Genomic DNA, 13,530 nt, shown 5'->3' with positions numbered 1-13,530 from the left:
GAATAGTTCGTCGAAATGGCACTCTCAGAAGAACGTTTCCGCGTAACGTTCTGGACCTTGCTTGGATGTTAACTCGCACTAGTAAATCTGGAGAATCGATGCGTCCTGACAGAAGATCAGAGATGAATAAGGCTCTTGCAGTTTCTCTACGACGCTGGAGAGTATCGAGCTGGATGAGTTGACACCGACTCTCGTAGCTTGGTAGACGAACAGGATCGCGCCAAGGCAGGCGTCGAAGAGCATACCGTATAAATTTTCGTTGAACGCCTTCAATTCGATCGCTGCTGTTCATGTAATTCGGGTTCCAGACCGCCGAACAATACTCCAGCGTAGAGCGCACTAAAGAGCAGTATAGGCTTTTGAGACAGTAGATGTCTGTAAAGGATTTAGCCGTACGGAAAGTGAAGCCCAGGCTTCGTGATGCTTTACCAACAACATACGAAATGTGATTCTTAAATGTAAGTTTCGAATCTAACAGCACTCCAAGATCCTTAACGCAGCTCACCCGGGAAACAAGAGCTCCAGACAAGTTATATTCAAACTCAATGGGATCTTTTTTTTCTGGAGAACGATATCACAGAACATTTCGCCGGATTCAGAATCATTCGGTTGTTTTCACACCATCTGCTGAAAGTGTCGAATTGCTGCTGCAAATATTGTGCGTCCGTTCGGCTCCTAATTCTGTTGAAAATTTTTAGATCATCTGCATACGACAACCGTGGTCCTTTCAGCTGATAGTTTACATCGTTGAAATAGAGAGTGAATATAAATGGTCCGAGATGACTTCCTTGCGGAATACCAGACGTTGCGGAGAACAGTTTTGGAGTATGCATCACCTATGTTCACACTGAGTTGACGGCCAACGAGATAGGATTGAAACCATCGCAGGAAGCCAAGTTTTTCCAATTTAGCAACTGCGATATCGTGATTGATTTTGTCGAAAGCTGCAGATAAATCAGTATATATAACATCAGTTTGTTGATTCGCATCGAACCCTTCGGACACAAAAGAGGTTAGAGATAGTAGATTCGTCGACGTAGATCGATTCGGCATGAATCCGTGTTGGTCTTTAGAAATATATTCCTTACAGTGAAAAAACACTGACTCCACCACGACTAACTCAAAGAGCTTGGAAATGTCACAGAGCGCAGAAATTCCTCGATAATTGTCAATATTTCTCTTATCACCTTTTTTGTGGACAGGAAAGATGAAAGCTGCTTTCCACAATTGAGGAAAAATCGCGGTTGTCAGTGACATTTTGAATAGTTGACAGAGTGGTTCCACCAAACCAGATATACACTTTTTCAAAAACACAGCAGGGACACCATCTGGCCCAGGAGATGACGATGCTTTAAGCTTGGATGCTGCTGATACAATATCCGAGTGCTCCACACGAATCTCACTCACGGACCGTTCGAGTTGGGCCACGCCGCTAGCTGCAACGTCAATCTGCTGCGAGGACAGAGTCTCACTGACGAACACAATCGCAAATTTAGAGGCGAACAATTTGCATATGGCTTGTGAATCATGCCCAACTTCACCATTCAAAAACATTGTAGAAGGTAAGCCGGTTTCGTTCCGCTGCTCATTGACGTATCTCCAAAACGATTTAGGATCCGACTTAAGCTTACGTTGCATTTTTCGTTGGTAGTTTGAAAAACAAAAACTGTTCAGTTTTTTAAAATCGTTACACTTCATCAAACTGGAGCGAATCCAGTATCGTTGCTGGCGTATTGCCTTGGGTTGCATGCACTCGACCCATACGATGAGTCTCGAAGTGCTGGCGGGCGTTCTCCCGCTGAAAAATCGATTCTGGGACCTCTCATATCGATTGCTCATTCGATGCGATATTCTGAACCCATTGGTGATTGCAAATTGCGAAAGGCTTGTCGAGCTTAATTCTCAGACACGATTCATGTCCTTGTACTTCGATTACTTGGCACAGAACATCAATTCATCCACGTATAACGTCAACCGTGCTCATCTCTTAGATACTTCTGATCCAACTGTATTTTTCGATACATCCATGAAGGAAGAGATTTGTGGAATTCCGGATCACATTCGCCCACAAGTGGTCTCAAATATTTTCTATAATAAATACCATCAAGTCGGCTGCGCCAAAATGTTCTACACTGACGGATCAATTCTCGACGGGACCACAGGCTTCGGTATCTTCAACGAAAATCTTGCTGCCTCATTCAAACTCAATGATCCTGCTCCAATTTATGTCACAGAATTAGCTGCCATTCAGTATACTCTCGGGATCATTGACACCCTGCCCTCAGACCATTACTTCATCGTTTCGGATAGTCTCAGTTCCATTGAGACCATCCGTGCGGCGAAGCCTGGAAAGCACTCACCGTATTTCCTGGGGAAAATACGGGAATATCTGAGTGCTTTATCTGAAAAATCTTACCAGATTACCTTGGTTTGGCTCCCGTCACATTGTTCTATTGCGGGCAATGAGAAGGCGGACTCTTTAGCCAAGGTGGGCGCATTAGAAGGCGACACTTACGAAAGACAAATTTGCTTCAATGAATTTTTCAGTATCTCTCGTCAGAGGACGCTCGATAGTTGGCAAGCTTCATGGAGCAATGGGCATCTGGTACGGTGGCTACATTCCATTATACCGAAGGTATCAACGAATGCTTGGTTTAAGGGCTTGGATGTGAACCGGAACTTTATTCATACGATGTCAAGGATCATGTCCAACCATTACACATTTGATGCGCATCTCTTGGGCTATAAATTCACGTCTTAAGAGTCGGCTCTCACTCGGCTGTTCAAACGTTTTATCATATTCCCTTCAAACGGGAACGATTGGTACGGTGGGTCCTCGATTAAGATTCAAAAGGATTCGTTATTCAAACTATCCATTAATTGAATAACTTAATTGTTAAGTTCAGTTTTATTTTTTGTGTTAGACGATGTATGTATGGGAATTAATATTGCATAATTTGATTGTCGTTAAATTTTGAAACATCTTTAAATCCAACTCTGCACAATAGACCTGACCGTTTTAATATTTGCGACATATTAAAATATGCTTCAAATATTAATATTGACAAGAAAAACACTGTAGAATAACTGTAGTGTTTCCAGGATGCTTTTCAATACTGGCTGTGTAAGGGTTAGAATAGAATAGAAACTGGAGGCGGTCGCCTGACGTTTTTGCGACTCGTTCGTTTAGCGGTACTGTGGGTGGTTTATCTACACTCTGAAATGATAGTAACCTCGAAATAATGGGATTTAATCATCTTGAAACTAAACTGGATTTAGTCTTTGAAATGATTACTTTCTCGGCTAACTTTTAATCATTACTATGACTATTATGGGTTTAGTTTGAAAATGACTATTCAGTCACACCGCTCCGTCATTCTCATTTATTCCTTGCAGTTTGATGGTTTTTACTATACTGCTTTGCATTATCGGTTTAGTGTTTTGTTTTAAATTGTAGTTTTCTAGATTTCATTCAAGCATTCAGGCAGTTTGGCCAGATATCAACAATGGTGTTTATTGCGGTAAAAATCTTTTTAATCGGAAGTTGGATGGAGGCTGTTCTGCCCGGTAGAAAGGTTAATATGGCGATTTTTTTACAAATGGTCTCTACTAAAGTTTACAGAAAAGAACAACTGCTTGAAGTTTTCATTTTGCGAAACGACTGTTATGGATATGATAATGCAGACCGTATATGAGGAACATGGGCCGGAATTAATCCAAACTATGAGTTAATAATAGTTAATAAAGAATTAATCCAAACTATGAGTTAGTAAGTTAATAGTAAATATTGAGAATGTATTGTGCATTTCGTTCTTTTCCATGGTAATTTCGTTTCTAAATCTTAATAAGTGTATAGGTTTGATTTTTTGTGTCTCGAATTCATTTCGTCAATAGCTAACACCAAGTGGGTGTCTAGTTATGCGATGTATCATCTAAACTAGTACCCAAGTTAGCACCAGTTAGATACAAAATAATACAAACAGTTCACACGGCACTTGTGAAAGTCTAACGGCCAATTTCTTCACTTGGATGAAAACCGATTTTCGTTGAAACCTGATTTTCGGCTAATTGGCCACCTGCAACCCCAACAATGGTTTTCAGCGAAAATCGGTTTTCATCCAGTGAAGGAATTGGCTATAAGACAACTGACTTGTTCCGAGTGATGTCCCGCGAAGTAAAAATACAAACGCTCTGGTTTGCTGACGAGAAAGCGAAAATGAACTCTTGTCTTTTGGATAGGTAGCGAAATGCCTGGCATTATGCAATATTAAATCCCAAAAGGGAAAATTAGATTAAACCAATTTGTGCATTAAGGGCCCAAAAACCTAACTTAAATTAAGTTTGATTTTTTTACTGACGAGCTGAATTCGAAACACGAAAAATCAAGTTTAATTTAAGAAACTAATGCTTTTCATCAGTGGTGTCACCAATACAAAACTGGGTATGTATCTACAATATTTTAAAAGTATAAGACACATTTTAGGTATAGGAGTGTAATTTCATTAAAATTTAGTAGAACTTTAAGAGGTTTAAATTGAAAATTTTATACAAAATCGTCTCTTTTTCCAAAAAAATAAAAGTCACCACCCGTAGTGAACATTTTAGTAAATTCACTCCTAAAAAAGAAAGTGGTCCTCAGCGGTGGTAGGTTCAAAAATTAAATACAAAATATGTCACATCCTTTTCCGTTTTATTGAAATAAAATTCTGGTGTTATATTCAAACGGATCGTTACTATATTGGATAATAAATAACATGGTATAACTTTCGAAGCATACAAGATAGACAGTATCTGCAAAGAAGCTATGAATTACACTCACCTGTCCGTAGTAAATAACTCGATAGAACCTGCCCAACAGCCGCTTGCCGGTTTTGTTGAACTCAATCACCCGGTTGTACGACTGCATCAGGTGCTCATAGCACTGCGCCAACCCGGGATAGTCCCGCCGGCTCTCCAGAATCGGCACAATCAACCGATAAAGCACACCCAAGCACTCATGCCTTTCAGCTCGATCCAAATACTCGGCACACTCCTTCAGCTGATCCAGCAACAACTGTTCCGTGTACTGTGAATCCTGTGCACCGCTGTCCAGCTTTAAACCCTTCTCATCGCGTGGAATGTTACGGGAGATCTTGAAAAACGATTCCGCCCCGTACGCTACCGAGCAGCATCCTTTCAGTTTCAGATATTCAGAAATCAGTGCAGCAATGTGCAGATGACAGCTGGCCGCCTCTGAAATGTTCCCATTCTGTTCATGATTTCGGGCCATTGTCACGAGCCAGGTGTGTCGAAGTTCCGGAGTGGACGCGTACGAGTTGGCTAATGAATGCTGAAGTTCCAATAGTCGCTCCGGATCCATGTGATGTGCCTGCATTTGAGCCGTCGCCATCAGCACTGTTCGTACGCGTCGGGTTAGATCCTTAACCTCCATCGGAAACCCAGTTCCCTTCATGGCTTTATCACTGGTCGCGTAGCTGTTGATGATTGAAAGTGATTCCTGGAAGCGGGCATTGTTCAACCCGATTACATTTCCAATCATCTGCGAAACAGAGATGATTACTTGAAGATGTACTCTTGTCAATCCTTTTCGTCCACTGAACTCAAAGTTACTTCGCATTAATAAGTAGAGAACAGCGCAAGCTTCTTGCCGTAGGCTAGATAATCGGCTATCACAACATTTGAGCAATTCGTACACCAGTTGACCACAGAGAATGGCATTTCCTTTGAACAGTGCTTGCGAGAAGTTGTTTATGAACGCTCGCAAGGCCGCGAAAACATGCTTTGAGAGTGATTCCGATTGTCCTAACTGGAGAAACCGCAAGTAAACGCGAGCGATTTTAGGTAAAACTGAACTCTCCAACATTGAACTGCGGAACTGGATTGAATAGAGACCCATGCAGTCCAGAATCGTCAGACCTATCTCCGTTGCTAGATTCGATTCGTAGAGCGCCCGCTGAAGTCGCATTGTTTCTTCGACAAGGTTTTCTCGGTTCTGCGGATGATTTAAGGTTCCACATTCGAATGAATTTGAGGATTCGCTGCTTGGTGGCATCATCCTCGCGGGTAGTGTACTAGCTTTGGCTGCTTTTGAAGATTTCGTATCTTTTCCAGTATCACTAAGAAGCTGAATGTTCTTTTTGCCTACATATCGGAAGTACAGTAGGCAGAGGTCTAGTATGGTGAAAAATTGCACTGTTTCACTTTCGGTACAGTTATGCCACCAGGCGATCATGTGATCCGGCGAAAGGTGTTTCACAACGAAGAGGAAACTTATCAGCATATCTTTGGTTTCCGCTGGAGTAAACTTATCGGTTCTTTGGATTATGGTAGGTTGCGTAACGCTGATCGACCGCGCATGACTTGAACGTATGGAACCGTTGGTTTCACTGTGATGGTTCCTTATAACGACGGTGCCGTCGTGGGACAGAGTTGAGCATTCTGAGTTTAGTGATGTCGTGGAATGACCGTTGGCGAGTGACATTTGACCGGCGATTGCAGCCAGGAAACTATTATCTTTCAGATGTAATGATGATCGGATGGGACTGGGACAATCGAGGTGCATCGTAACCCGATTACTTCTTGACTTTGGAGTGCTTGCCTGAGAAGTAACTCTGGAGGGTGCTGTAGTTAATGGCGTTGATTCCCTTGCAAAAACGTAACTGCTGCTGCAGGAGATTCTGTTGGTTCCATTGGAGTCATGTTTTTTCTTTTCCATTCCGTCAGGTATGCGACTAAGATTCTCCAACACAATCCCGATCCAAGGAACATAAAGTAGAGCAATGCGACTGTGTTGGCCTTTGTTCGGATAGCGGTCATCTAGATCATGCTTAGCTAACTGATCTCTGAGTATCGTCAAGCCGAGTTTCCGAATGTGACTAACCTCGTTGAGTGATCCTTTAACCTCTTGGATAAGCAACCCGGCCAAGAAATGCTGGCGGCAGAAGTCTTCCGATAGACAGAATTGCTGCAACAAATCCGGCGGTCGATTGTTTGGGCTTAGCAAGAACGGTAAGTTTAGTGGTATGTAGTGCTCGTGGGAACAGATCTCTCGAATAAACGCGAATTTATATTCCTGAAGAATACGGGAATCTCCTGGACCCCAACGATCCATGTAGATGCGAATCAATCGAAACACAAAACCACGATCCATGAAGGTTAAACAGCGTTTGACGAATACGGAAAGACTTCGATTTAATTGCTCCGTCTCCATAGGGAGATCTTTGTGGCGAGAATTTAGATAAGGCAGGAGCACTTGGAACAATGCATCTATTCGTGTCGCAAACTCTTTCGGAAAACGTTCGTTACGCTGCATCTTGATTCGGCCAGTGGAGAGCAGGAATTGACCCATACTTTTAACGATGATGTCAAAGAAAATTCCCGAAAATTTCATGAATTTGTTAACAAGCAAGAAGTCCGTATTGTTCGGATGTAGTAGAGTGGGAAGATGACGGCATAGTTCGCCATGAACTGTGCTCACTTGCTGTGATTTCGGAGAACAGCCATTCACAGGGAATCCTTCGATTCGAAACACAAACTTCACATAGGAAACTAGTAATTCTTTTCGTTTTGCCTCCTCCGCTACCATGTGGAACAAATTGACGAGAAGCCGTATGATATTTAGACCGATTTCTTCGCTTGCGGTAGCAACTAATAGTGTGAACAGTTGATTCAGGATCGTTGGTAGAAATGTAATCAGAGAGCTGACATGAATGGCGTGGGCGGCCTTCAGTATTTTGCATGTTTCCGATTCAGCTGGCAAAGCGGCCGTTTTGGACTGCTCGAGCAGACGCTCGGCATGAACGAAGAGGTTGTGCAGATGCTGATCGGTGGTGAGCACGGTCGAATCCAGACGAAACTGCACGGTAAATATCGGTCGCTGGTTATCAATCCACTGGATATCCGGACCTGAGTTCTGCTAGAGGGAGGGAAGTTTTGTAGCGCGTTGCCAAAGAGGGAACAAAGACAGAAAGCAAGGTTAGATTTTCTACGGGTTAATTCTTACTAGATGGCGAATTGCTGTTTTTTAGTTTGTTAAAATAGTATTTCCGGAATAGAGTACAACGGGTCATGCGGTCATTTACTGTGAATTGAAATTAGAATATGTAATTGTTTAGTTAAATTCAGATAACACCATCCACACAGAATTCAACATAAGTGTTTCTGCAAAAACATTTTAAATGCAACTCGACGAAATGTTCAAAAAAATTCAGAGAATCGTGCAGACACTAGTAAGTGAATTCGGATGAAATGGTATTCTGGATCGGATGATACTCGAGTGTACTGCTTACACAGACAATCAAATTATTAGTACTAAAAGCACTGCTACCCGTTTAGATTGATGCATCTGCCAAGAACGTCTCAAACTTACCCCTTTCCCTAGCCCAAGTGGTTGAATCGACAAGTAACCAACCGGAAGGGAGGCAGCCACAGGCAAACACTGCTCCTCAATGTTCATCTTGCCTTTGTTCAGCAACGGAAGCCAGGAGTATCCGACCGGTGTTTCTGTACTGGTCGATACAAGATCCTTCTTTTTAGCAATACTACATGACACGTGGAAGAACGAGAACAGGAGATGATGCTGTGGAGTTATTCTCAGCGGAAGTCGCAGTTTTATCTCCTCGTACCACGTCGGGCTCGTATTGTGGTGTAGCACGGGGCAGGACATTTGTGAGACCAATATGGGCTGCCCAGGACGACCATAGATGCACTGAAAAACATTAGTGATGCGTTAATTGTTGATAACTCTAAAATAAAAACGCTTACCTCAACAGATTTGGCATCCGCTGTATCACTGTCACGTAGCTCTATTAGCAACGCTATGTTTCGGGCTCTGGAAAAGATCTTCTGGCTATCGTAACACAAATGCAACGGATACACATAGAAATGATTTACGTAGGTAGCATAGGGGTTCAAATGTTGTTCTGACGTACTGACGAATTCGGTTATTTCCAGAGTGGGTTCAACGGTGGGTGGTGATGGGAATGGTTTTAGTGGGACAAGGCTGGTTGTCAGGCAATCTGTTCGTAAATTCCTGGTTATTTACATATTTCAATTCAACATTGTATACACTTACTTGGTGGCATCTCGTTCAAAATCTCAATATAAATTTTCAACGATCCCGGTATTACGGTCAATTTACTGAATTTATCCGGTTTCCTATATTCTGCCAACAGCTTCAACAGTTCTTCGTCCTTTAAACGTGCTGTCTCCTGCCGGTAGATGGCAGGAAAATCGAAAGATGTATCCAAGTCGTTGCTGTATAGGCGGAATAGCGGTCGTGCTGCCCAGGCAAACGGCATCCGATAGTGACCACATTTCTGGGCGTACTGTTTGATGGTCTTCTGCAACTTGGACAAAATTTTAACGTCTTTGGTTACCTTCAAGTACGGTTCGGTTGATGGATTTATAGCACCCTGCAGGATCTTGTCAATCTTGACCACAACGAAAATGTCTGGATGCGGCGCGGTAACACTGAATACAGCATGCTTTGCTAGGGCTAACCACTCCTTATTAACATCCGAGTGAAGATCGTCACTTGTATCACAGCGAGTTTTCGAATGCCGCATAGTACCGTTACCGTTCTGTTGCGATTTGCTAGTTGGTTTCGGAGATGTGCATTGAGGTTTTTCCGGGTCGCACGTGCCATTAAGCATAACGCCCACGTGCTCCTTATTAAGATCAAAGTAGAAGTTCTCACTGAGTTTGCGGTTAGCTTTTGCATCGTACAGTGCTACGCTTGTCAGGTAGGGTTCAAGCTGAAGAGAAAAAAAAGTGTTAATTAAGACAATTAATTCGGTAAATTGAAAGTTGTTTGTCGACTAAAATGTACATGTAATCATGTTTGAATGCGGTTCGAATTTAAAAAAAAACTGCTCATCGTGCAAAATATTCCAAGCGCGCCAAAATCGTTCAAATATACACATATGAAGCAAAAGAGTTCATTCCGCACCACCTGTACAGAAATTCAAATATTTTCCTTTGCGGCGAAATTCACGGTCTCTTCGCCGCAAAGTTGTTCACTCATCGCATGATTGCTCGGAGAGCGAGAGAGGTAAAGTTCCACAGAGAGCAAGAAATAAACGAACCTGCGAGCGAAATCTTCACAAACGTCAAACACCGCGACCAGAAGTCAGATCGCGTCCGATTCGGGTTCTTGTTTTGCTTCGATTTATATATACCTACTGCTAAACGATTTGAAATTCGATCAAATTTTGTGCAAAATGAAGTGAAAAGTGATACAATTTATTTGTATAAACATTTGCAGTCCTGAATTAGTCAAAATCTGGTATATTGGAGCTTTCACAGAGTCATATTGGCATCAAAATAGCGAGGAAATTATCTTTTTCGTTTGTGTCGCTTGGGAAGCTGTTTGAAAACGCTTTTGATTTTATTTTATATTCTCGTCGTTTGCTACGTTTGGTTCAATTATTCTGGAGACCTGCATGCATTGTGCTGCCAGTGGCTAGTGGCTATTCCGCCGGCGGCAATTTACAACAAACTCGAAGCCACAAGGTAAGAAACTGAAACGGTGCCGGAGTACGTTTTTCACATTTCCGTTTTGCAGATGTCTAACGAGGAAAACGTAAAATCACTGACGGAAATCACTGGACTTAAAACGGAGCAAGCATCTGCACTCCTATCCGCGTACAACGGTAATGTGGAAGGAGCAATAAATGCATTTTTTGAGAATCCGGAAGGTATTCTGAATCCGGAACCGCCGGTTGTAGTCGAAGATGATGAAGATAATGTTCGAGCGCCGATACCAAGAAAAACGGAAATACTACTGCCTCCGTCGGAATCGAGTAGGGGTAGGCTAAAGCGACGAGGAGCCACAATCACCGAGGTTCCATTCCGGAATTTTGAGATTGAAGGGAGGCTACAGGAACAGATGCTGATGCAAGGACAGGGACCTTCTTCAAAGAAAATTACTCGATTGGAAGCACTGTTTATGCCACCGTTTGAGATACTTTTTTCTGGTAACTTCGACATGGCCCAACGGCATGGGAAGAGTGTGGACAAATGGATTCTAGTAAACTTACAGGATGATTTGAACTTCACTTGTCAAACGTTGAATCGGGATCTGTGGTCGGACGGAAAATTGAAAGATTTTCTCAGAAATCATCTCATTTTCTGGCAGACGTCCAACAAAACAACAGACGGAGCCAAATTTAAAACATTTTACAAAGTAAATAGCGAGCCCTACATCGGAATGATCGATCCTCGCACCGGCGAGGAAGTGGAAAAGTTCTCCATCTGTGACATAGATCCAATCAAATTTTTATCCACTCTGAAAAATTTCCTGGTCGACAACAAGTCGCCTAACGGGAAAGAGGTTTCTTTCATCGATTCCAGTCTAATGCGCCCATCAACTTCACAGCAAGCTGCTGGCAGTGCAAACGGCTCCAAACCGTCCACATCGGGTAAACCTGTCTGGGTTCCAGACGACGAAGAGGAGGAGGAAGAGTTCCAGGAAATTACGGACAGTGAAAGCGACATGGAACCGGATACTCCAACTTCAAAAAATGCCTCGAAGCAAGCCTCGGTTCCGACCGAAACTCCCAGCTCTCCTGTGCTCAGTTCCGACGATGAAGCATTGCTCTCTGCTGCCGAGAAGACGCGGATTATGCTAAAAATGCCAGGCGATGTTACTGAGCGTTTGTTTTTCCGTAGCTCTCGTACGGTGGACCACACGAAAGCTAAACTCATGAGCAAGTTCACGGCCCGGTTTGCAGACCACAAGGGAAAACCAGTCCGTTTCTTCTGTCCGGCCATCAAAACAGATTTGGCGTCACTGGATGGAAGTCGAACATTGCTGGAACTAAAGATCCACCCGAATGCTGTGATTCACGTTACGGTTGACGATTGAACCAGAAATACATCTATTGTTTGTAAACACCTGAGACTCCTTAATGAGTACACCTACCAGATAAGTCTTAGTTTCTGAATCAATAAATTATTAATGGATTAACTAGTTGGTCTTCGCCGTATTTACTGATGGTGACGCCATAACCCGGTCTGCGCCAATTATATATGTAGATAGCAATCAATAATCGTTGCAGGTCCTTAGCATCTATCAAACCCTATCGTCTCAGCAGATTTATAAGACGGTACGAATCATGTTTTATACTGTGTTCCTTGTTATCAGAAAAGAATTGAAGGGTTTTTCGTGGTTTTAATTTAACGAGTTGCCAAAGGTTGCTCTGAGAATGGGAATTTGCATCAAACTTAAAGAATAAAGCATTTTATAAAATGGATTCGTTTTATATCACCTTCGTAATAAATAGGATGATTAAGTAATGTAATATTCTTGATCTGTTTCAAAGCAGCGGACTTTGACCGTAAAATAAAAATGAAAAATCTTATACAAGATACGCGAGCAAGAGGTGCACGTGTTTTCCGTAACAATTTAAGCAGAACCTACACGAGACAGTAATATTTTCAATTAAAATATTGACAGAACTTTTTCAATAAGCATAAAATATTAACAAGACTGCTTCAATGCGTCCATCCCATTTGAAGTCTGTAGAATCAATATTTTCAAAATGTCCTTAAATGATCAATATATTGTCAAAAATTGGTTTATTTTCAACATTTCTGCTCGTGTAGGGTCCGCTATACGTCAATCCCATTTGATTTCTACATGATCAAGATTTTGAAGATGATTTTACACCATCAATATATTGGTCAATAATCGTGGTCATGTTCAAAAATCAAACCAAAATGGCTGAGGTATAAAAAGCAACATGAATGTGCTCGTAAGGGCACCCGTTATCGAAGCTTATGAAAAACTGATAGTATTACGGTATTACGGATTGCAAATTTCTCAAACAACAGCTTGAAACCTTCTACGATTCTGATATACCAAGGCGTGTCAATTCGCAGAAGTGCTCAGCGATCTAATTGTCACGAAAGATATTCTGGCAGAGTTTTGCCTGCCGGTGCCACAGAAAATTTTCAAGACTCAGCACAAATTTGGGAAGAATTTTACTGGGCACTTTCGAGCTATATGTAATGGAGGGATCCCCGTTAGAATGTAATGGATTTTTACTCGTATAATGCGGTGAACCTAGCTAGGGTTTCATGCTGTTGTTAGAGAAATCGACAATCCTGAATTGAACGGATGAGATGAAAGATGAGATCGTCTGTGCAAGACCGACAAGGAGTTTTCTGCACAAAATACACGGCATTGAAATAAAGCAGAAACCTCAAGAGTCCCAAGTAGCTTCCCTGGACCATTATCTCTCTATCTGAGAAGTAGGATCTAAACCTAACGTTGATTCCAAATTTCTTAAATGTATCGATTGTTATATGAAACCGGCGGATAGATTGGTGTAAGTAATATCAGTTCGAGCGCGACATTCTATACTCCCTCTAATGTAGAATGCTAGACTCGGCAGGTTAGTCACTATTCAACGTCCAGGCGTGAAGCCATGTTAATCGTTGATTAGGTATTTTTCTAGTTCGTTCATTTGACACGCCTCAATGCGTTAGCTTACCTGAGCCGTGAATGTCTTAATATTTACTATGTGT

General features: G+C 42.2%; 2 protein-coding genes across 7 annotated transcripts in view; one reads left to right on the top strand and one right to left on the bottom strand.

Annotated features, from left to right (window-relative positions):
• The window catches only part of LOC131681573 (dedicator of cytokinesis protein 9), a 314,839-nt gene that overhangs the window by 9,349 nt on the left and 291,960 nt on the right, over positions 1–13,530 (bottom strand). For 5 of the 6 annotated variants that reach the window (XM_058962420.1, XM_058962423.1, XM_058962424.1 and 2 more), the window contains exons 5-8: positions 9,074–9,755; positions 8,764–9,017; positions 8,369–8,707; positions 4,820–7,915 (exon numbers count right to left, since the gene is read on the bottom strand). In XM_058962420.1, the coding sequence (XP_058818403.1) occupies positions 4,820–7,915; positions 8,369–8,707; positions 8,764–9,017; positions 9,074–9,755 (4,371 nt within the window). The remainder of the gene's footprint in view (positions 1–4,819; positions 7,916–8,368; positions 8,708–8,763; positions 9,018–9,073; positions 9,756–13,530) is intronic. The other variant, XM_058962421.1, reaches the window with a different exon arrangement.
• LOC131681576 (UBX domain-containing protein 7) lies at positions 9,877–11,972 on the top strand. The gene is made up of 2 exons (XM_058962431.1): positions 9,877–10,512; positions 10,565–11,972. Exon 2 carries the CDS (start codon positions 10,565–10,567, stop codon positions 11,864–11,866), a length of 1,302 nt encoding a protein of 433 aa, XP_058818414.1. The 5' UTR covers positions 9,877–10,512; the 3' UTR covers positions 11,867–11,972.

The sequence above is a fragment of the Topomyia yanbarensis genome, chromosome 2, assembly GCF_030247195.1.
Source record: "Topomyia yanbarensis strain Yona2022 chromosome 2, ASM3024719v1, whole genome shotgun sequence".
In the NCBI taxonomy this organism is placed as follows: domain Eukaryota; kingdom Metazoa; phylum Arthropoda; class Insecta; order Diptera; family Culicidae; genus Topomyia; species Topomyia yanbarensis.
This window is presented reverse-complemented; position numbering and strand designations above follow the sequence as displayed.